Source organism: Mauremys mutica, chromosome 12, assembly GCF_020497125.1.
Source record: "Mauremys mutica isolate MM-2020 ecotype Southern chromosome 12, ASM2049712v1, whole genome shotgun sequence".
In the NCBI taxonomy this organism is placed as follows: domain Eukaryota; kingdom Metazoa; phylum Chordata; order Testudines; family Geoemydidae; genus Mauremys; species Mauremys mutica.
Window position 1 is genome coordinate 23193936 of NC_059083.1, and position 22613 is coordinate 23216548.

The following is a 22613-nucleotide window of genomic DNA, read 5'->3' on the forward strand; positions in this document are numbered from 1 at the left end:
ACGTGACTAGTCCAAAGTTTGGGGCCTGGCACATGTTTTAGAGGAGTTAATGTCAATTTAGATTTATCACATTTCATTGAAAGGTTCTTTACAGTCCACAGAAAAGAAATCACAAGACTGCACCCAGAAAGGAATCAGCTAATGGTACAAAGTTCAATCAGCCCATTTCTGAGCAGAAGGAAGTGAAACTAAACTCCTCTCTTGTCTCTTTCCTGCACTAGACGCCATGGCTGCTGCGAATCCAGCAAAAATGCTCCAGGATGAACTGACCTGTCCCATCTGTCTGGAGTATTTTAAAGATCTGGTGCCTCTAGACTGTGATCACAGTATCTGCCGAGCCTGCTGTGACATTATATGATTATATCTCATGAAAATATGCCACATGGCCACAAAGGTTTAACTAACCCATAGGCTGACATGACCCATGGTCCACCTTTAAAGGCTTGCTAGGAAGCTGGGTAAATAAGAGTTGGGCTCTCCCAATCCCTTAGAATAGTACTTTGAAATGCAAACCTGCATTGGTAGAGCAGTAGAATGGCAGGTGTTTGCTCAGGTCTTGCGATGTAAACCAGGGGTTCTTAACCTTGGGCCTTGCCCCCAGCTTGTTCAGGGAAAGCCTGAGCGTCTGCAGGTTTGGCGGTTTGCCATTCCCGGACAATGGGAGCTGCAAGTGAGCCTGAGCTAGAAACATCCCAGATGCCAACACAGGGACAGGGGTGCAGGAGTCACAGATCACAGTGTAACTCAGTGTGTGTGTTGCTGAAATGTGAATGACGATTGTTCTTTGCAGACTCACAGACACATTGATATTAGAGATGGAAAAGCCCCATTAGCTCAATTAAACCATGACCCTGGAATCCCAAGTGGGTGTCGGGTGGTCCTGAGATTTTTTAAAATCTCTCTCTCCTCTCTCTTTCCTCTAGGATGTCAGAAGCACCTTGACCAGGTGTGTGGCTCTCTATCAGTCCCCCTCACACTTGACAATGCCGGGAAAGAGCATTTCTGAGTAAGGAAATTGCTGGCAGTTGTTTGTTTCTACCATGTTCAGGGCACAGGAATGTGTGGACGTTGTTTGTAAATAATAAAGACTGCACCAAAGAAATAATCCATTTCTCCTGCCAATGGAGCAGGATTGTTTCAGATTTTAAACCTGTAAATCTTCTTTCCAGCTCTTAGCTGGCGTTTTGAAGGGTCTGGGCTGTGACCTTTAGACTGCACAGTCATAAAACTGAAATATTAGCCATAAAATCACCCTTCAGCTCAAGGGTTGCTCCTCCAGATTAATGAGCTGTTTACGGTTTCCTGCCTTGTCACTAGCACACACCAGCTGCCTCTGCCCTTAACCCAGGGAGCCCCTGTAGCCCAGCTGGTCCCAGGCGGGTGGTTAGATGTTCAGCAGGACACAGCCATGCCAAGGCTCTTCTGCACACACATTGTCTCTGAACTCACTCAAGGGGGTTCAGTTCCCATCTTGTGTTGTTCCAGTGCAAGTCTGTGAGTGACCGTGGACACCCTCACTGTGAATTAAGAATGGCCTGGTTCGACTGAGGGCACGTCTACACAGCACCTGGGAGATGTGATTCCCAGCTTGGGTACACGTACACATGCTGACTGCTGGTTCAACCACACTACCAAGAGCAATGTGGCCACAGTGCCAAGGGGGTGGCTTGGTTTAGCTGCACGAGGACAGTCCTGCCTGACCCCGGCCTGGACACGTGCTGTGTAGAAAGACCCTGAGTTTAAGTTTTTGTGATCTTGTTTGTATCCGTCCCACCTTTTCCTTTCCTTCCCTTTCTGCTCCTTTACCTCCTATTCCTTGCCTATGTAGTTCCTGCTTCTTTCTTTCCTTATCTTTCTCCTGCTCCACCTCCCGGCCTCTCCTTTCTCTTCACCTCATTCTGAACCGGTGCAGCTGATAAGAGGTGGGGCAGGCAGGGCCGGCTCCAGGCACCAGCCTACCAAGCATGTGCTTGGGGCAGCACCTTGGGAGGGGGCGGCGATCGGGGTTTGGTATGGTTGTTTTTGGTTTGGGCTGGCGGCACTGCGGAGGGAGGGGCGGGGACTTGGGCGGTGCGACGCGGCGCTCGGGGGGCGGGGACTTAGGCGGTGCTGGGGAGGGGGCGGGGACTTGGGCGGCACGACGCTCAGGGGGGCGGGGACTTGGGCGGTGCGATGCTCCGGTCGGGGGGGCGGGGACTTGGGTGGAGCGATGCGATCCTGGGCGGGGTGGGGACTTGGGCGGTGCGACGTGGCTCTGGGGGGGTGGGGACTTAGGCGGCTCGAAGGGCAGGGACTTGGACGGTGTGGCGTGACGCTCGGGGGGGCGGGGATTTGGGCGGTGCGACGCGACGCTCGGGGGGGCGGGGATTTGGGCGGTGCGACGCGACGCTCGGGGGGCGGGGTCTTGGGCGCTGTGACGTGGTGCTTGCGGGGGCAGGGCGGCGCTCTTTTTTTTTGCTTGGGGTGGCAGAAATGTTAGAGCCGGTGTGACGGCACATTGCGAAACCCTCGCATTTTGCTACTAGTAGCAGTTTCTGCCGCACAACGTGACCATCTGGGCTCCTGCTCAGGACTTGCTGCCGTCTGATCCATGGGGTTGCGAATCAGGGTTTGTGGTTGAAAACACTCACATTCTGCTTCCTCTTGGCTAATGTGCCAAATTGACCTATTGCAGGGGTCTGGGGGGGTTCTGCGTTTTAATTTAATTTTAAATGAATCTTCTTAAGCATTTTAAAAACCTTATTTTCTTTATATACAACAATAGTTTAGTTATATATTATAGCCCAAAAAAGAGACCTTCTAAAAATATTAAAATGTATTACTGGCATGCGAAACCTTAAATCAGAGAGACTAAATGAAGACTCGGCACAGCTCTTCTGAAAGGTTGCCAAACCCTGATCTTTTGGGTGCTTGAGGTGCGCGCTTTCACTTTTTTGTGTGTGAATACGTGAAAAGGGAGGTAAGGTTTGGGGGTACAGAGCACACCCCTTACCCAAGGTGATAACCAGAGTGGCCCCATTCATTTTCTCCACTGGCTTGCTCCTTGATTATTTCCAATGACTTGGCTGCCTATGCACCTGTCACTGGTCTGGGGATGGTTGTGCCCCTGTCACTGGTCCAGGGATGGTTGTGCCCCTGTCACTGGTCCAGGGATGGTAGCAAATCTTGATGGATGAGGTTTGCGGTCGAAAACGCTCATGATTTGCTTCCTCCTGGCTAATGTGCCAAATTGACCTATTGGATGATTGAGGTGTGCTCTTTCACTTTTTTGTGTGTGAATATGTGAAAAGGGGAGGTAAGGTTTGGGGGTACAGAGCACTCCCCTGACCCCAAGGTGGTAACCATAGTGGCCCCATTCATTTTTTCCACTGGCTTCCTCCTTGTTTATTTCCATTGACTTGGCTCCCTATGCACCTGTCACTGGTCCGGGGATGGTTGCAAATCTGGAGGGATGGGGTTTGCGGTCAAAAATGCTCACAATCTGCTTCCTCCTGGCTAATGTGCCAAATTGACCTATTAGATGAGTGAGGCGCGCGCTTTCCCTTGTTTGTGTGTGAATACGTGAAAAGGGAGGTAAGGTTTGGGAGTATGGAGAACGCCCAGGATGAGACCACTTTCTTTTTTTAAATTTATTTTTATAATTTTATAATTTGCATTATATATATGGACACAAAACCTAGGAAAAGTTTATTCTTTCTGCGTCTTATTTAAAGTTTTACAGTAATCTCTTGCTTCAGAATGCCTCATGGGTCACCCATACTGTTTGCAATAGGATTCAACATGTGGCTTGTCAGCTGACTCTTTACTGATTCCTGAACAGCTGGTAGCTCAATATTCATCTGAGATAGATACTATATGCAGAAGCACAACTCTGTATATATGGGGAGGGGGTGATTATTGACCTTTGTGCATATGTAATAGTTTTTGGTGTTTGTAAGACAAGGTATAATAACGAACTTTCGGAAAAGTTCCTGTTTGGTGTGAGAGATGTTACTTGTACCTAAATGCACTCCCCTTCCCCACTCCCAGCCCTACGCATGCTGGCTTGGGAATATCACTACTGTAGTGTCAGCTTTTAAGAGAGCTTCACATGCAGAGCCGTAAATAGGGATTTTTGCACACAAGGCAAGGAACAGAGGCAGCATGTCCGGCTCTTCCCTATTGGAAGGAAGGATCCACCAACGAATTTCTGCAAAAGAGCCGCCCCTCTCCATTGCTGACAACCAGCGGCAATTCGGCAACAGGTCCCCCAGTCCCTCTCAGAGGGAAGGACTTGCTGCCGAATTGCCGTTAAAGGAGAGACTGTCTGAGCCCCTCACTTTCCGTGCCCGAGGCAAGTGCCTCACTCGCCTTGCCCTCGTTACGGCAATGTTCACATGCACCACTTCTAGTATTACGGTAAGTTAAAACAAGCTACAGTACATTGGGACATTAATGCTCTATTACAGTGTTTGCATTAGCATATTAAAAGCTATAACACTTAACAGACTAGTTAGGGTTGGCTTTAGGAAGTTTGGGGCCCACCCAATTCAAAAATTTTCAGCAGGGCCCCAGCAGGGATGACTTGTAAAAAAAGAAAAAAAAGGTTAAAAAAAAAGCCTTTCCTTTCTTAGCAACCGGTTCCCTATAAAAAGTTCTGATTTAAGGGATGTGCCAGAGTATGTATTTTTGGTACCAATAGGGTTACCATATGTCCATATTTAAAAATTCCTCCCGGACAGCACTTTAAGAACCAAAAAGTCTGACATGTCTGGGAAAATGCGGCTGTATGTTAACCCTACCTACAGTTATTTTTTAAAAAGATGGGACTGAACTAGAAATGAACTCCATTTCACATGTGTGGGTCCCCACCACTCCCAGGGAGTGTTCTAGGGTGACCACATGTCCTGATTTTATAGAGACAGTCCCAATTTTGAGGTCTTTTTCTTATATAGGATCCTATTAACCTCTACTCCCTCCTTTATTAAAGGATTTTGCTACACTCGGACTCCTTGCTTGCGAGTGGGGAAGTATTGCCTCCTAGAGGCGCCCGGGGGGGTGGTATGTAATTGTCCCAGGTCACTGGGTGGGGGCTCGAGCCGGTTTTGCATTGTGTTATTGAAACGGAACCCCTGGATACTGAACCCGGCCCTTGTTGCTGCCAACTCAGAGGGGCAGAAGGGCTACACCCCATCCCGATTTTTCACACTTGCTGTCTGGTCACCCTAGGGTGTGCACATGTGTGGGTACCAGCTGCTCTCTTCTCCCATCATTGAAGCAGGTATGCAGGGTTACTGCCCAGGGAATTGCAGGGCAGCAGTGGACATGGGGCTGGCTGCAGGCAGGGCAAGGGGTGCAGCAATGGCTGGAGACAGGGGTGTGTGGGGTAGGGTGGGGTGGGCTGGCTGGCTTCAAGCAGGGCCATAGGGGGGTGCGGCAGGGGTTGGCTGGAGATAGGGCAGGGGGTGCAGGTACAGGGGGTACAGACCACCCGGTATGGTAAGTGCTCCCTCCTCCTCCTCCCTCCCCCACCAGGGTAGCAGCAGCCGCCTGGGGCTCCCCCACTTCCACGGCCCTGGCCATGTACATAGCTGCCGGAACCCTGGGGAAGCGGCGGGGCTCCAGTGGCTATTTAAAGGGCTGGGACGATAGAAGCAACGGGAACCACGGACTTTGTAAGTAGCCCACAGATCCCCACAGTCCTACCCCAGGGGTCCAGCAGTGTGGCTGTGGTGGCAATTTAAAGGGCCCCCATGCCCTTTAAATTGTCCCCTGGAGAAGCCGGGCCACCCTGGTACAGTGCACCGACTCTTGCCAATACACCGAACCGGGGCTTGGGCGCGGGACCCTCTTAGGGGCAGGGCCCGATTCAGGGGAATTGGTTGAATTAGCCTAAAGCCGGCCCTGCCAGTATATCCAGGATATTACTAGCACACTTTTCCCCCACCAATACCTAGTAGTTGCACTGTCTTCTCCCATAGCTACTTACATTGCAGCTTTATTGTTAAAACTAAATTGGGAAGAAAGACGACTGATTCAGAACTTGTTTAATGGTTACTTTATTGCTAAAGGGCGTAGTGGGGTGTAGACTTGGAGAGAGGAAGGTTTCTATAATGTAGGCAAGATCAAGTATTTTATCCAAAACCAGAATATGAATGGTGCTGGTCTTCTTAGTGTCTGACCTTGAGCTATTGTCAAAAGTTTGAGGGTGACTCTTCTCCTTCCTCATATTTTGGTGAGGATTCCATTGATAAAGGGATTGGCCTCAAATACCTGGTTGTAGGACTCTTCTACAGTGTAGTTTTCATCTTGGGTTGCCCGGTCCTAATTATATTAAAGCATGTACTTTAGTCTTTGTAATTATCTGTTAAAACTCTGTAGCTTTTTATGAAGGCAGGAGTAAAAGAAAAGTAGCTGCAATAGTTCCACAGTTAACTAACACTGAAAATGTACATAATTTAAATCAGACTCCTAATCTTAATTTTTGCTTAATAAATAAATCCATAAGAAAACTATGTTGGGAAACTGCTATAGGGAAGTGCACTTCTCCTATATAGGTCATAAGGATCCTATCTGTCTGAAACTGGCTGCTCTTTCTTTCTTTGATCTGCAGAGTGACTGATGCTTTTCAGACATCAGTTGTGGGTACAGAAGGGTTTCATTGCATCTTCTCTCTTGGCACCAGCTACTGTTCTCCCTTCTTGTTGTATTGATAGTGGGTGGGTGTGTCTCACCTTTCTTTAAAATCATATATGCTAGGGACAGTCTTGTCCTCTTCTCCTCTCCTGATGTCAGTGTAGATGCAGGCAGTGCAAAGTGTACTACAGTCATATAGTATCTCAAATGCAAAGCTGCATTTCAATGATCTGAGGTTTGAAGAACAATGTGGAACTAGCTGTTTTACGAGATGTCTCGATTTCATTCCTGTAGTAACAGAACTGGTGATAGGAAAGCAGGGAGAGAGAGAGGTGTGTGCTCTGCAAGGCTGCTGGCCACGGGGCCAATGGATGTGGGTGGGCTGGGTAGGATCTCGGGAGTCACGTCTCAGGGATCTGCCCACTCCCCAGCACTGCTCCAGCTCTGAGCTGTCTCCACTGCCTGGGACCTGTGTGGCCCCACCTGCCTCCCTGGGGGAAGAGCCACCTGGGACTGGTGCAGAGGCTGGGCCAGTCTCAGCCACTCACAGGGAACAGTCGGGGAGGGGGGAGGCTCAGCTGGGTCCTGAGAGAGCCTGTCCCGGGTAGGCTCTGCTCCTGCTCCAGCCTGGCTGCTTCCACCACTCCCAAGAGGCCAGAGTTATCCTGCCCCAGGACCAGCTCTGGCTGCGCTGCCACCTCAGCCTGGCAGCCTGACTGGGGGTTAGGGTGTAGGAGAGTAGGTCTCTAGTGGGTCTGGGTAGGTGCTGGGCACTGGGGGTGGGGAGATCTGTGTGTTGTGGGGCTGTTAGTGGGGAAGATGTGTGTGTGTGTGTGTGTGTGTGGGCGCTGGGAAGTGTGAGGGGTCTGTGCGGGGCACTGTGCAGTTGTGGTGGGGGGCACTGGGCAGTGAGGGGATCTGTAGGGGGGCTCTGGGTGGAAAGGGGCGGGGCACTGTGCAGTTGTGGGAGGGCTGTGGGGGGTCTTCAGCTGGGGGGCACTGGTCAGTGAGAGGATCTGTGGGGGGGTTCTGAGTGGGTGGGGGAGTGAACTGGGAGGGCACTGGGCAGGGGAGTTTGTGGGGGTCTCTGGATGATGTGGCACTGGGCATAGTGAGTCAGAGGGGTGCTGGGCAGGGGGCTTGTGGAGGTCTCTGGGTGGTGTGGCACTGGGTGTAGGGAGCCAGGGGGGTGCTGGGCAGGGGGTAGCATGGTGCAGCATGGGCCCACCCACAAGGGGAAGAAGCACAATGGCAGTGCTGGGATGGGCTGGACAGCGTGGGTCTGGCAGGTCCCGGTTTGTAAACAGTGCCCTTGTACTGGGCTGGGTGGAGTGGGGCTGTCCCTGCCGTGCCATGACTCATCTCCCATTGCCCCCGGCCAGCCCCTCGCTCTGAGGACTCTGCCCCCCTGCCCCATGACCCCATTTCCCCCATGGGAACCCACAAATATGTTTAGCACCGGGCCCACAAAAGGTTAATCTGGCCCTGTTTGGGGTGCAGGCTCTGGGATGGAGTTGGTGGTGCAGGAGGGTTGCAGGCTATGGGGAGTTTGAGTGACGGGTGCAGGCTCTGACCTGGGGCAGGGGATTCGGGTACAGGAGGGGGTACAGACATGTGGGCTCTGGGAGGGAGTTACCAAATCAGCACTTTGTATAAGAGAAAGGAGCTGCAGTGATTTCATATAGACATAGAAACTGACAGAAGACACTTTTCCATAGTCACAATGTGAGAGGCAGAGTTGGAGGAAGGGAGGGGGCATCTGTACAATATTTCACTGCATTCAGTCTCCTGGCTGGAGCAGTAACAGCCCCGCAGCACTTGTATAGGATCGAGAGGAGCTGCGGTGTCTGAGCTTTGACAGTCTGGGAATTGGGCTGCCGGTGCCTTTAAGACCCAGCCCCAGGAACCCGCCCCCTGCTCCGGGGCTGACACGCGGCAGAACTGAAAACAGCCTCTGCCCCCCCCCCCAGCCCCGACCCCCCAGATCTGTGAGCCCAGCAGGTGGCTCATCCCGAGGGGCCACTGTCCCCCCCCACCTCCTCCCTAAACGGGGGTTTTGTCCCCGCACAGGGTCTGGCAGAGGCTCCCCCCCCCCCCCCGGGCTTAACCGCGGCTACCGCCCCCCACCCCCCGATTTTTCCCCTTCAGCCTCTCTCCTGCCGCTGCCTACAGCAGCTTGACCCCACCCCGGCCAGTAAATTTCTGCCCCCCCGCTCAGACCCTGGCAGCCCCCCCGCTGCGATTTGCCCCCTTGAGCCTTTTAAACCCCCCCAAAGAGGAGGCAGCAAATCCTAAGTAGAAGTGAGGGCAGAGAGAGGGCAGCGGCGACAGCGAAGGTTACTGGGCATGCTCAGTTCGGGTGCGCATGCTCAGTGCAGCGGCGACAGCGAAGGTTACTGGGCATGCTCAGTTCGGGTGCCCATGCTCAGTGCAGCCAAAGTAGCGAATCTGGAGCGGTTCGTGTTTCTGTCGTTACACCTGCCCTGGGGGCAGCTGCACGAGGACAGTCCTGCCTGATCCCCGCCTGGACACGTGCTGTGTAGAAAGACCCTGAGTTTGAGTTTTTGTGATCTTGTTTGTATCCGTCCCACCTTTTCCTTCCCTTCCCTTTCTGCTCCTTTACACCCCTCTCCTGGCCTGTGTAGTTCCTGCTTCCTTCTTTCCTTATCTTTCTCCTGCTCCACCTCCCGGCCTCTCCTTTCTCTTCACCTCATTCTGCACCGGTGCAGCTGATAGGAGGTGGGACAGGGTCTGCCCATGATCAGCAAAACCATTTCTGCTGCAGAGAGAACAGAAGCCCAGAGATCCCAGCAGCCATGGCCTCAGCGACTCCTGTACGGGAAATCCAAGAGGAAACCTACTGTCCCATCTGCCTGGAATATCTGATGGACCCAGTGATCACAGAGTGCGGGCACAACTTCTGCCGAGGCTGCATCACTCAGCGCTGTGAGACATGGACAGAGCTGGGCTCTGACCCTTTGTGCTGCCCCAGCTGCAGAGTCCAAATCCGGAAAGGGTCTCTCCGGAATAACTATGAGCTAGGAAATAGAGTGGAAAAAATCAAACAACTGGATTTCAAACCAGGAAAAGAGACTCTGTGTGAGAGACACGGCAAAGCCCTGGATCTGTTCTGTGAAGAGGACGGGGAAGCCGTGTGTGTGGTTTGTGAGAGATCCCCCCAGCACAGATCTCACACGGTGCTGCTCATGGATGATGATGCCGAGAAATACAAGGTAGGAGACACTCTGGATCCAGGTTAATTCAATCCTTCCCTTTTCAGACTCAGTCACTCAGAGCCACAGAATCTCCCAGTTTCCCAGATTTTCTCCCCTGTTCTCTGGCTCCACCTAAATCTCTGCCCTGCAGGCTCCTTCCTCTGGGCAGGTGCAGGGAGCCCTGGGCACAGATGGCACCCAGCCTGTCAACCCCACATTGTTCATTAGGGAGAGGTGGGCACTAGAGCTCTGTGTGAGGCACTTTCCTCGCACACAGGACTGAAGCAAGATGCAGGGAGGCACTGCCAGCAGGGCATTCACATGAGTCATGAACAAATCAGCCCCCACTCGGCTGCATGGAACAGACGGGCTCTGGAACAGAGAGGGCCAAGGGGTCATGGCTCTCCCACTTTTCCCCACAGCCCGGCTCCCTGCCTCTCCTCTTCCCTCTAAGGCCCCACCCAGGTTGGAAGCTGGAGCCCAGCCTGAGTAAGCCCAGGGAGCCCAGGCATCTGTGGGGAGCCGCAGACTCTCTACCTGCCCAGGGCAGGCTGAGGGTCCATGGCTCCCCACAGGTGCCAGTGCAGCTCTTCTTCTGACCCAGCTCCAGCTTCCAGCTTGGCCCGGGCGGGGGTTGGGACTCAGGAGCCAAAGAGCCACAGCCAGGCCATGGTAAGAGCTGTGCGCAGCTGCAGGGAGCCACAGACCCTCCACTTGTCCAGGACAGGGAGCCTGGGGGTCAGGGACATGGGCTGGGGGCTGCTCTCGGATCCCCCCAACCCTGGGCAGATGGAGGGACCTGGGCTGCACAACTCAGCTCCAGCTTCTGGGTTGGCCGGGTACAGGGCCTTTGGGGAAGAGGCAGGCAGGGCAGGGCCACAGAGGGGGCAGGGCCTCATGGCACCTCCAATTTTAGGAAGAATCTTTCACCCCTGATGGAACATGTCTACAGGAGTGGGTTTAAGCACTGGTACTATGGGTTCTTCCCTAGAGACCCACCTCTGGAGTCACATGATTAAAACAGAACTTCAGGTTTCATAATAAAAAAATCCACAACAAAAAGTAATTTTCTAGCCCATAGGATTGAAAAGAAAAGTTTGAGTGAGTTATAACTTTCAAGCCTCACTGACAGAGTGCCGTGTGCCTGAGTCTGCAGAGAGCCTGAGCCAATAGCTCTGGGAAGAGGTAACTGCCCCACAGATCTCAATAGGGTGGTCACTCCAAGAACTACTGTTCTGGGGTCCTCAGCCACCTCACCCCATGTGGTGGGGAAAGGGCTCAGCTGGCAGTGAGCCACTCTGCTGTTTTCTTCCTCCCTCCACGACCGACAGGGGCAGTGCTACTGCCAGGGGAAATGCTGCCTCCTTGCTGTTGGGTGTCCCTGCCACAGGCATCCCAATACATCTGCGGGCACATGCCTCCACCACATGTTGCCTCTTTAGCCTTGGGTAGGCACGGAGCAGCAGGGGCTGTGACATCAGTGCCTTCTCCTGGTGGGGGAGGGACTGAGGTGGGCCTTAGTCCCTCCATCACCATGGGACCCTGCCCCCGATCCTCCTCTGCCCACTCTCCCTCCCCCTCCAAGAAGGCACCTAAGAGCTACCCAGGGAGACCAGGCCCTCCAGATGCCCTGGGCAGCACATGGGCCAGAGGCTGCTCTCAGGCTCTCCAGTCCCCCACCCAGGGCAAATGAAGGGTCCGAGGCTCCCCACAGTTGCCTGGGCTCCCTGAGTGGCTCTCACTGTGGCCTGGCTCTCATTTCCAGCCTGGCTGGGGGGAGGGCCCTTGGGAGAAAAGGAAGAGCAGGGGACAGGGCCACAGATCTTGTGGTTGTTGCCCTCCCACCTTCTACACAAGTTCCAACACTCCCGGGCAGGGCTGTCCCTAGCCATTTTGGTTCCCTACGCAGTCTTCCTGGGGTGGGTGGGTGGGGGGGCTGTGTGGGCCCAGGCCTCCGTGGGAGGGGCTGGCTTTGGGGGTCAAGGGGGAAACACCCCCCAGCACGGCCAGTGGAGCGGGTTGGGGCCGGGGTGCTCCACTTCCTGCCGCTGGGTGAGTGCAGGCCGCCCCCTGCTGCAGTCCTCAGGGGAGCTGGGGCAGGAAGAGGCAGAGCAGGGGTGGGGGCTTTGGGGAATGGGTGGAGTGGGGCGGGGCTAGAGCAGAGCAGGGGTGGGAAGAGGAGGCGCTGTGGCGGGGCCATGCTGAATAGGCTGGGCAGGGGCTGGAGCACCACGCAGCGGTGTTGGGCACCAGGAAATGTGGTGCCCCAAATTTCCTGGTGCCCTACACAGCTGTGTCCTTTGCATGTGGGTACAGACAGCCCTGCTCTTGGACCCAAGATTGGCCGGGACTCAGTGGCCCTGTGTGTTAATCTGTCACTGGCCCTTAGTAAAAAGAAATGGTGCAACATAGAAACCTCAGGCCAAACAGGCAGCTGGTGAAGGAGATAGAAACAGCTGGGATTAGAGGCAGCGAAGGGAGCAGGAAGGCAACGGGTGTGTGGGGAACACCAGGAGCCTCTGCAAATCTTCTGTGAAGAGTAGGGTGACCAGACGTCCCGATTTTATCGGGACTGTCCCGATATTTGCTTGTTTGTCCCGCGTCCCGACCAATGTTAGGTCGGGACACTGGACAAACAAGCAAAGGCTCCGGAGCCCGAAAGGGCTCGCGCCCTCCCCTGCCGGGCCCGACTCCGCACCCTCCTTCCCCCATTGGATCCCTCCCCAAATCCCCGCCCCCTCACTGCCCCATTGGCTCCCTCCCCAAATCCCCACCTCTTGCCAAGCACGCCATGCCCAGGAGACGCAGGGGACCACGGGGTCGGGGTGAGTGTGAGTCCGGCCTGGCACCTGGAGGGAGAGTAGGGGGGCAGCCCTTCTCCCTACCTGGACAGCGGGACTCGGGAGCAGCCACTGCTGCAGCTCCCACTGCCGCGGGGGGAGGACGTGACCAAGCACGTGGCACCCGGGCCCGAACCTGGGCCTGCTGCGGGGACCCAGCAGCGCGCACGCTGCGCCCAGCCCCTGGCCAGTCGCGTCTGGGCTGGCTGCCCAGCTGGTGCAATCCCGCGGCGGAGGCATCGGCATCCCAGCCCCGTTAGTTCCCCTGGGGTGGCTGGGGCCTGCTGCCCCTATTCCGGGGCCGCCCGCGGGATTGCACCAGCTGGGCAGCCAGCCCAGACGCGACTGGCCAGGGGCTGGGTCCCCGCAGCAGGGCAAGACTCGGGGAGTTCGTGGGCGCCAGAGCTGCAGCCACCGAGCCTGGCCAGCGGCCGCTTCCTCCCTCCGCGGCAGGCCACCCCCTACTCTCCCTCCAGGTACCGCGCCCGAGTCCTGCCTGCTCAGGGCCAGGCCGGACTCACACTCACCCCAGCCCCGCGGTCCCCTGAGTCTCCTGGGCCTCCCTCCAGCGCTTGCGAAGGGAGGAGGAATCAGGGGGGGGGGGATTTTTTTTTTTGCTCTGCCGCCATTTTTCCACCTCTGTCCCCCTCCCTCCCCCCCCCCCCGCGTCCCGATATTTGACCTGGGTGATCTGGTCACCCTAGTGAAGAGGATCAAACTTCTTCATGCCTGGTTTGAGACAGAGCTCACATGTTTCAGAGTAGTAGCCGTGTTAGTCTGTATTCACAAAAAGAACGTGGAGTACTTGTGGCACCTTAGAGATGTCTACACTACCCACCGGATCAGCGGGTAGCGATCGGTTTATCGGGGATTGATATATCGCGTCTCATCTAGACGCGATATATCGATCCCCGAACGCGCTCCTGTCGACTCCGGAACTCCACCAGGGCGAGTGGCGGTAGCAGAGTCCACAGGGGGAACCACGGCCATCGATCCCGCGCTGTGAGGATGGGAGGTAAATCAAAATAAGATACTTTGACTTCAGCTAAGCTATTCCCGTAGCTGAAGTTGCATATCTTACATCAACTCCTCCCCCTGGTGTAGGCCTTAGAGACTAACACATTTATTTGGGCATAAGCTTTCAGGGACTAGAACCCACTTCATCAGATGCATCGAGTGGAACATACAGTAGGAAGATTGTATATATATGATTGTATATACATATACGCACACACAGAGAACATGAAAAGGTGGAGGCTGCCATACCAACTCCAAGGCCTGGTCTACACTGGGGGGGGGCGGGTTCGATCTAAGGTACGCAACTTCAGCTACGCGAATAGCGTAGTTGAAGTCGAAGTACCTTAGTTCAAAGTACTTACCCGTCCTCACGGCGCGGGATCGACGTCCGCGGCTCCCCCGTCGACTCCACCATCGCCGTTCGCGGTGGTGGAGTTCCGGAGTTGGGAATAGAACTTAGGTCTCCCAAGTTGAGCAACCACACCACTAGGCCATGCTGCCACTCCAGCAGCAGCCCTGAGTAATGATGAAGTGAGGCCATTAAAAGGGACAGACACCCTGATAAAACTCCCAGGCCAAGCAGGGAGACGAGGTTTCTGGGATTTATCTCTTTGGTAATTTGATCTTTTCAAAATTAAATGTAGTGATTCACCACCATGTGTTCCCATTTTCCTGTTCTGTTCTGTAATACGAATGAATGAATAAATACCAGGCAAGCTTGGATAATTCAGGTCTTTCTCCAGTTACTAAAAAGACTGAACCTGAATTGGTAACAAGCCAGAATATGACACATCCCCAGTCTTCATTCTTAGATTTCTTTTCCTTGGTGACTCTAATGTCATGAACCTGTTAGGACCAACAGTTAAATTGGATTTGTGTGGGAAAATATCCCCCTACGCACCCCTCTCAAACTCGAAATAAAACCTCCCAAATCATCTCTGTTTCTACAGGAAAAAATCCAGGCTCATTTGAAGACTCTGAGGGAGGAGAGAGAAAAGCTGCTGGGATCTAAAGTGACTAGAGAGGAGAAAAGCCCGAAGTATCTGGTAGGTGCCTCTTGTTACTGATGTGCAAAGACTTGTGGTGACAGGTCTGTTTGTAGGCAGATTCCTCTGTGGCATTGGTGAATGTGGGCATGTCTGTTTCTCCATGATCATGGATTTTTCTCTGTTAGATTCATGTGCAGAATCTAGACTTCCTTCCATTCCAGTGAATGAATTAATTTCTAGCGGCTTTGCCTGTGTCTGTGTCATTTCTTGCATTATTAAATCATTTGATTTTCCTCCCCCACCCCCTGGGAATTTCTATCAGTGTAATGCTGATTCCTGACTCCTGCTGCTCAGGATCTTCCTGCTCAGGGTTCATCGATAATGCAAAGTTTTAACCAGGTCAGATGTGAAAACATCCCTTTTTAGAGACACGGGGAGAAATGGAAAAAGGTGCGAGGGAAACTTTTTCCTGGTAACCACAGGGGTAGAGTCAAGTGTCAGAAACCTTAAGGGTTACAAAGAAGTATTCCCTCCTGCACACTCAGCACTCAATGAAAGGATCCCCCCCCGCCCCCCTTCCAGGCTGCCTCCATGTCCCTGACCAGCCCTTTCCCTGTTGCTTTACAGAAACAGATAGAAAAGAAGAGGCAGCAAATTGTAGCTGATTTTCAGCAACTGCACCAATTCCTGGAGGAACAAGAGGAGCTCCTGCTGGCCCAACTGGAAAAGCTGGAGGAGGAGATAACGAAGATACAGAATGAAAATATCACCAAAGTCTCTGAGGAAATTTCCCGTCTCAGTGAGCTGATCAGTGAGCTGGAGGGGAAGTGTCAGAAGCCAGCAAGTGAATTCCTGCAGGTGAGACTGAGTTAGAAATACTCCAGATCCCAACACAGGGACAGGAGAGCTCCTAAAACATGGGTACAAGTGTCCAGCAGTCAGAGATCACAGAATAACTCCATGTGTGCATTATTGAAATGTGAATGACTATTGTTCATTGCAAAGTCGCAGACACATTGACACTAGAAATAGAAAAGACTCATTACCTTGGCTCTGGGACCAGGACAGAGCCTCTCTTCCCCATACTTGCAAAATCCCTTCTTTGGAATGTGAAGTGTGTGTCAGGTGGGCCTGAAATTCTCTCTCTTTCTCTCCAGGACATCAGAAGCAACTTGTCCAGGTATGTGTCTCTTTCTCACTCCCCCTTACACTTCACAATGCTGGGAAAGAGCTTGCACCACATCTCCACATGAATCTACAGCATAAGAATGGCCACACTGGGTCAGATCAAAGGTCCACGTAGCCCAGCAGCCTGTCTTCTGATGGTGCTCAGTGTCAGGTGTCCCAGAGGGAATGAACAGAACAGGGAATCACCAAGTGATCCATCCCCTGTTGCTTATTCCCAGCTTCTGGCAAACAGGCCAGGGACACCATCCCTGCCAAAATGTGTGGGGAAGGTCACGTGTTGGACACAAAATTCTCAAATGAACTTTATCCTGATGTTCTCACCCTTTTATAGAAGACTCTGGAATTCTCCATTCAGTGGGAAGGCCTGACCTCAAGTATTTCCTTGAGATGTCACGTCCCTGGGGGACTGGCTGCATCAGGATTGTGGGGATGGACTATGGGCCTGTCACTGCTGGGTCCTGGTCACTATTCAGCCCAGGGCAGTAGTTTTCAAGAGCCTTTCCCCATCTCAGGGCTGTTTGGAGACCTGTGTGGAATGAGCTGGGGAAGGGGTAGCTGGTGTCTCAGTCTAGTTCCTAGAGGCAGATTTCTACAGCACTTCACCTGGGAACCTCCTGTCCCTCAGAGCATGGAGGCCAAGGAGCGAATTGGCCATGGAGACTCAATTCCCCTTTTATCCCCAGAGCTGGTCTCTCCAGGCCAGAGTTAAATGGGATCTTCAGAGTGAAGGTTTGACTGGCAGAGCGTGAACTACACCTGCTCTGAGGCTGGGAGAAGCAGAAGAATTCTAACTCCAGACCCATTAGAGCAGCAACTTTCACTGACAACAAATTATAAAGTGTCACTAAGTAAAATGTAACCATGTGAAACTGTTTCTCTCCAGGTGTGAGAAGGAGACGTTCCAGCAGCCAGAGGAGATTTCTCCTGAACTGGAAAAGAGACTCAGCGATTTGTCCCAGAAAACTCTTGCTCTCATGGAGCCTCTGAGGAAGTTCAAAGGTACCTAGAAGGGATCTAGAGTGGAAATTGGGAAAAGCTTTTGTGGCTGTGGGAGGAGAATGGCTCTTGGCAATTGGTTCATAGTTAGATGATGCTTCTCTTTAATTCTTGGGTGAGAATGTCACACACTTGGGGTCCAAGTCACCCTGATTGATTGATTCAAACCTTTGTTTCTACCAAAAGCCTGCCTTGCCATTACAGTTACTCTTAAAGTAAGAAATGACAGACATACAGAAAGAAGAACTAGCCAATTATCTTCTCCTGGGCCATAGGCAGGTCACAGTGAATTTCTCCTATGAAGCTCCGAGAACCCCTTACAATGTCTGACATATTATACGTGTCCAAATGATGTATGTATTAGTTCTTTTCCAATCATCTTTGAGTGTTATGAATATTAAATAGCGTATATAGCTCATACAATACACATACATGAACTTCCTAATTGGCAGGTCTTTGGATGTCCAAGCTATGTTCATGTTGTTGTTCTCTTTTCTGATTGAAATATTATTAAGACTCAGATTTCAGCTCAGATTTTTTTAGTAAAAATCACAGAAAGGTCCCGAACAATAAACAAAACTTCACGGAAGCCTTTGACCTGTCCGTGATTTTTACTAAAAATATCCCTGACAAAATAGGGAAGAAGGAGGGTCCAGCACCCACAGTGACTGGGGACTCTGGGGTCCCCTACCCCTCCCCACCCCCCACAGCAGTTGGGAGCTCCGAGGCATCTGCTGCAGCTGGGAACTGCTGAGGGCCCGCTGCCAGCAGCAGCTGAGAGCTGCAAGGCTCCCTGCTGATCTCCATGACAGAATAATCCTTATTTCTTACCACTGATTATGCCCAGGTCACTTTCAAGCTTGTCTCCATATCGCAGTTTTTGGAGTTTGCTAACTGCTCCTGGACAGTACATTTTGGGAGTGTTGTCTTTAACCTCTTTGTGTGATCAAAACATCTTTGTCCTACAGAGCAACTTATGAACACATCGCTTCATAACAAGGTCACTTAAGGCAACACTTCCCTTACGTCCAGAAAACTGCTCACCAGGCCAAAGCCGAGTCAGTCAGTGCAAACACACAATCGTGGTCTGTCCAAACTGCTGCATAAGAAATGACCCTTGTAGCATTCTCAATACTTAGCATAACAAACAGTGGAAAGCAGACAAATGGAGCAGATGTAGCAGGGGCCCAGGAGTCGGGATGGCTCACATGAATTCATGATTTATTGAAAGTCAGAACATTCGGGCCCCAATTTAGCAAAATGGACTAATTTGGGGCAGCTACGTTTCTCTGCCCCATCTAGAGAGCTGCAGGTGGAGTCAATGCAGGTGCCCCACTCCTCTGAGAACCAGGCCCTAGGGCCTAAAAGTCGCCATCCAAAATATAGACCAGAAATGAGAGGCCGTCTGTTAAAGCTGGACGCAGCCCATCACTCTTCTCTGGTACTGGATGGCAGCTGTGCTGAGCCAATGGGCTTTGGGGAAGGAGAAAGCTCCTCCCACACAGTGAGGAATCCTCCAGCCATGGGTGGCAGGTATCGAACGCAAGGGAAGGCATCGCTTCCCCAAAAAGACATGGGTGGCCCCGCACACACTCCACCCCAGCTCAGGCCCCCTCCTAGCTATGTGCAGCAGGCTGCTCTTCGCCCCTCACTGAGCCTGGCGGCTGCAGAGGGAGGAGTGGCCGGGGTCGGGTCTGGCAGCGCGGCCCCTGCTTCCCGGCCCCCTGGTGCTCTGTGACTGGGAAGGCTGGAGCTGGCCAACACTCCATGGGCTGAGTGTGCTGGGCAGGAGCTAGCGGCTACAATGGGTCTGGGTGGGCTCCAGGGGGCATGGAAGTAGCTTCAGTAGGATGGTCGGGACTTGGAGGGGACGACTGGCCTCCCCAAACCAGCCATTCACCCACCTGCCATGTCTCCAGCACAGGGGCCTCTTGTGCTTCCTCCCCAGCAGCTGCAGGCACAAGGCGTGTTCCTGAGAGGGCTGGGAATGGGGTGGGGGTGGTGAGGGCGGGTGGAAGAGGGAGCGGGTGGACGAGGGACAGAGCGACATGGGCCGTGTAAAGCTGGGCCTCTGACACTCTGCACGCTGGGCAAGACCCATGGGGGCCATTATCATAGGGATGTAGCTCTGGCTGGTTCAGAACTTCCTCTGCCTGTGCCAAGGTCTGCACCAGCCCCTGCAGCCACTGAACAGCAGAGTCACAAATGGCCCCTCCCCTCTCTCCTTTTGCCAGCATTGGGGTGAATCTGGCCCATAGAGTCAACCTTCCCCTGCCTCAGTTTCCACATTTATGAAATGATTTTATTATTATTCCGATATCTGCCTGTGGAGGATGGGGGCCCCTTCATGTTGCTCTCTGTAGTGTCAAAGGGACCCAAGTGGGTAAAGTTATTTTTATGCCAAAGTCTTTGTATGATCTGAGTCTACGTTATGACAAAAGGCAGTAAGTGAATGAGACAAACCAACTGGAGTCTGAAGGGAGGGAGGGGATGAGGAGGGGAAAAGTAAATCTCACTTGCAGATTCTGTCCTGGGATGGTTGTGAGGCTGCAAGGATGTTGGTTCCATTGCTGGGAGATGCCTGAATGAGAGAGGAAAGAGACGGTTTCAGACCTTTCTATATTAAATAACTGAGTGTCTCTGTCTGTTTCTCTGTCATAATTATAAAAGTTACAGAGTGGGGACGCTGTTATAAGTATGAAAGTCTGAAATCTCACCTCTCTTATCCTTTCCCCCTCCAGACACTCTGCCGTCTGCACCGGAGAGAAAAAGGGGGGAAACCCTAGGAGCCCCCAGACTGGGTGAGTTTGCAGGTGGAGATTGTCTTTAAATTATGAGAAAATTCCAGAGAAAACATCTTCATGAGATTGTAGCTAATGTTACCAACCAAACTGACAGCGATCACGACACACACAGCCCTAAAAATAACACATTCACTGGATCCAGGAGCCCATGTCCCCCCCACCCCCCCACTCCCTGCCACACACACACTTTTAAAAGTGGGATGTTCAGGACACTTTTTGACATGGGCATAGTTTGAGGGCAGGGTGCCACGTTCCCCTTCCCCCTCCCCGCACTGCAAGCCTCGGACAGGCATGGAGTATCACGAGCAGTGTCTGTGCTTTGGGCAGGGCAGCTGATCAGCTCCTCCCTGTGTAGCGCAGCCCCTGCCCGCGGCGCCAGTCTCTTTCCAGTCCTGGCCCCTCTCAAAGGCCCCATCCCTGCTCCTCTTTCCCAGAGGCCCTGCCTCCTGGCCAGGCCTGAAGCCAGAACCGGGGCCACCACCCAGGTAGCCCAGGCTGCACTGGGGGGCCCTGTACCCTCCACCTGCCCAGGATGCCACATCCTGGAGAGCGGGCACATGGGCCGGAGGCTGCTCTCACAGCCCCCCGTACCCATGTCCAGGGCAGGTGGAGTGTCAGGGGCTCTCCATAGTGGGCAAGTCTCCCAGCCTGGCCAGGGGACACGGCCTCGGTCCGGGCCATGGATGGGGCGGGGACACACAAACAGTCCTGACACCACCCTTAGTGCTGAGTTCATGCCCATTCTGATGACCAGGAACACTCTTAACAGGGTCGCCTCTGAACAGAGCTCTCTGCCACATCCCTCAGCTTCACCTGGTGCAGGGGTCTCCCCATCGCTCTTCTCCAACATCCTGCCTTTCCTTTGGGCGGGGCTGGGCTCTTGCACTGGAGCTGCTCCCTGCTTCCTGGATTGGGGAGATGCTCTTCCTGTGATGTTGGCAGCTCCTCCCTTCTCTCTGGGCTGGGGATGGGGCTACCCCAACCAATCCTTCCTCCTCCTCTCTGGTGATAAGTGGCACTTACGCAACACTGCACCTTCCTCTATGTTCCCTGGCCTGGGAGTGGAGGCTGCATTAGGGGAGGGAGTTTCTCGCTCAGTTTTTTAACTCCTCCATAAAAGCTTCCGACACCTTCCTGGCTGTGCCTCTGTCACTGAGAATGGAGCAGTCCCAAGAGGGGGAGCAGGGAGCTGAAGCTTTTGCAGGCAAAAGAGAAACTAATGAAGTTGGTCGTATTACATAGACTGAGGAGCTGCAGTGACAGCTCTGCTCAGTCTCAGGTACCCAGGACAGAGGCAGCTCCCTGGGATCCAGGCCTGACCCAGCCAGGACAGGGCTGCTGGGGGGTGTGAAAAATGGTCCCAGCCTCCCCCAGGGCTGAGCCCTGCCCGTAATGCTCTGATTCTGTCTCCCCAGTGCATGTGACTCTGGATCCAGACACGGCTCATCCCATCCTCGTCCTGTCTGAGGATCGGAAAAGTGTGAGACGGAGAGACAGACGGCAGCGACTGCCTGACAACCCTGAGAGATTTGACACTGTGTTCTGTGTGCTGGGCTGTGAGGGATTCACCTCGGGGAGACATTGCTGGGAGGTGGAAGTGGGGGATGAGGAGTTCTGGGCCGTGGGGGTGGCCAGAGAGTCTGTGGGGAGGAAGGGATGGATCAGCCCTAGCCCTAAGGGGGGGATCTGGGCTGTGGAGCAGTGCTGGGGTCGGTTGCAGGCTTTCACCTCCCCTCGCACCCGCCTGCCCCTGATCTGGGCCTCCAGCAGGATCCGGGTTTGTCTGGACTGTGACCGGGGACAGGTGACATTTATCGATGCTGGTGACGAGGCCCCGATCTTCACTTTCCCACCGGGCTCCGTCCCTGGGGAGAGAATCCGACCCTGGTTCTGGGTGGGGCGGGGATCCCGGCTCAGCCTGTGTCCCTGAGACGCGCAGCAGAGGCAGGAACCGGAAATCAGCCTCTCTAGTCTGAGGGACCCCAGTCTCTATGACCTTGGAGGACTCCCATCTACCCAGCCCTCAGCACCTCATCTATGTCCCCTGCAAGATCCTCCCCCTCCCCCTCTGGGGCTGCAGGTTGGGCAGAGATGGGGGGCTGGGTAGAGGGCAAAACTAACAGCTGGGATGGGGGTGGGAGGGACAGAGCATGAATCAATCAGGGTTCGGGGGGTTGGGGAGAAGCAGCAGCAGCGGGGAGCGTTTTGTACAGATCTGTGGGATTAGATCTCACCAGGATCAGGGCCGGCTCTAACATTTTTGCCGCCCCAAGCAAAAAAAAAATAGCACCGCCCGACCTCTCCCTGAGCGTCATACCACCCGAGTCCCCGCAGCCCCCAGCGCCACGTCGGGCCACCCAAATCCCCGCCCCCTCCCCCCCCCCCGAGCATCGTGTCGGGCCGCCCAAGTCCCCACCCCCCACCAGTGCCGCCTGGCCAAACCACAAACAACAAAAACAAACCCCGATTGCCACCCCCTCCCGAAGTGCCGCCCCAGGCACGTGCTTGGTAGGCTGGTGCCTGGAGCCGGCCCTGCCCAGGATCAGCACGAGGGGAAGGGGTAAGATCAGGGAAAGAAGAGAGCAACCGAGGGGGATGATCTGTGACAGGGAGGAGAGACACAGGGAAATAAACACGGATGGAAAGTGAGGCTAGAACAATGATGACTAGAAAAGGACAGTACGAAAGGAAAGGGAACGTGAGCGGGACGGGGAGATTTATTACATGTTACTGAAAGTGACACTGTAACTCATTAATTCCCTATATTAATTCCTGGCCATTGGTGCAATTTTAGTGCCATAAAGAAAACTGTTCTCAGTAGCTGGGGATCTCCTGGCCGTGCTGCAGTTATTAAGGCTCCTTCTCAGCTCCTTTTACTTTGCTACTTTCCAGCTACTTACTGTAAATAAAACATTACAAACAATTCTTCTTCTTTGTTCCACTTTACTG

The 22613-nt window shown here is 53.5% G+C and overlaps 1 protein-coding gene and 1 pseudogene across 1 annotated transcript; both read left to right on the forward strand.

Moving 5' to 3' along the window:
• The window catches only part of LOC123344864, a 136714-nt pseudogene that overhangs the window by 106189 nt on the left and 7912 nt on the right, over positions 1-22613 (forward strand).
• Positions 939-22589, forward strand: LOC123344946 (tripartite motif-containing protein 15-like). Its single transcript, XM_044981453.1, has 8 exons — positions 939-1006; positions 9401-9848; positions 14638-14733; positions 15304-15534; positions 15834-15856; positions 16748-16863; positions 19602-19661; positions 21080-22589. The coding sequence occupies exons 1-8, from the start codon at positions 984-986 to the stop codon at positions 21592-21594; spliced, it is 1512 nt and encodes a 503-aa protein (XP_044837388.1). The 5' UTR covers positions 939-983; the 3' UTR covers positions 21595-22589.

Excerpts from the sequence above, each read along its gene's own strand:
- LOC123344946 (XM_044981453.1), top strand. The coding sequence starts at position 984 with ATGCCGGGAAAGAGCATTTCTGA. Across the intron at positions 14,734-15,303 it reads AGAAAAGCCCGAAGTATCTG|AAACAGATAGAAAAGAAGAG; the intron begins GTAGGTGCCTCT and ends GTTGCTTTACAG. Across the intron at positions 19,662-21,079 it reads CCTAGGAGCCCCCAGACTGG|TGCATGTGACTCTGGATCCA; the intron begins GTGAGTTTGCAG and ends CTGTCTCCCCAG.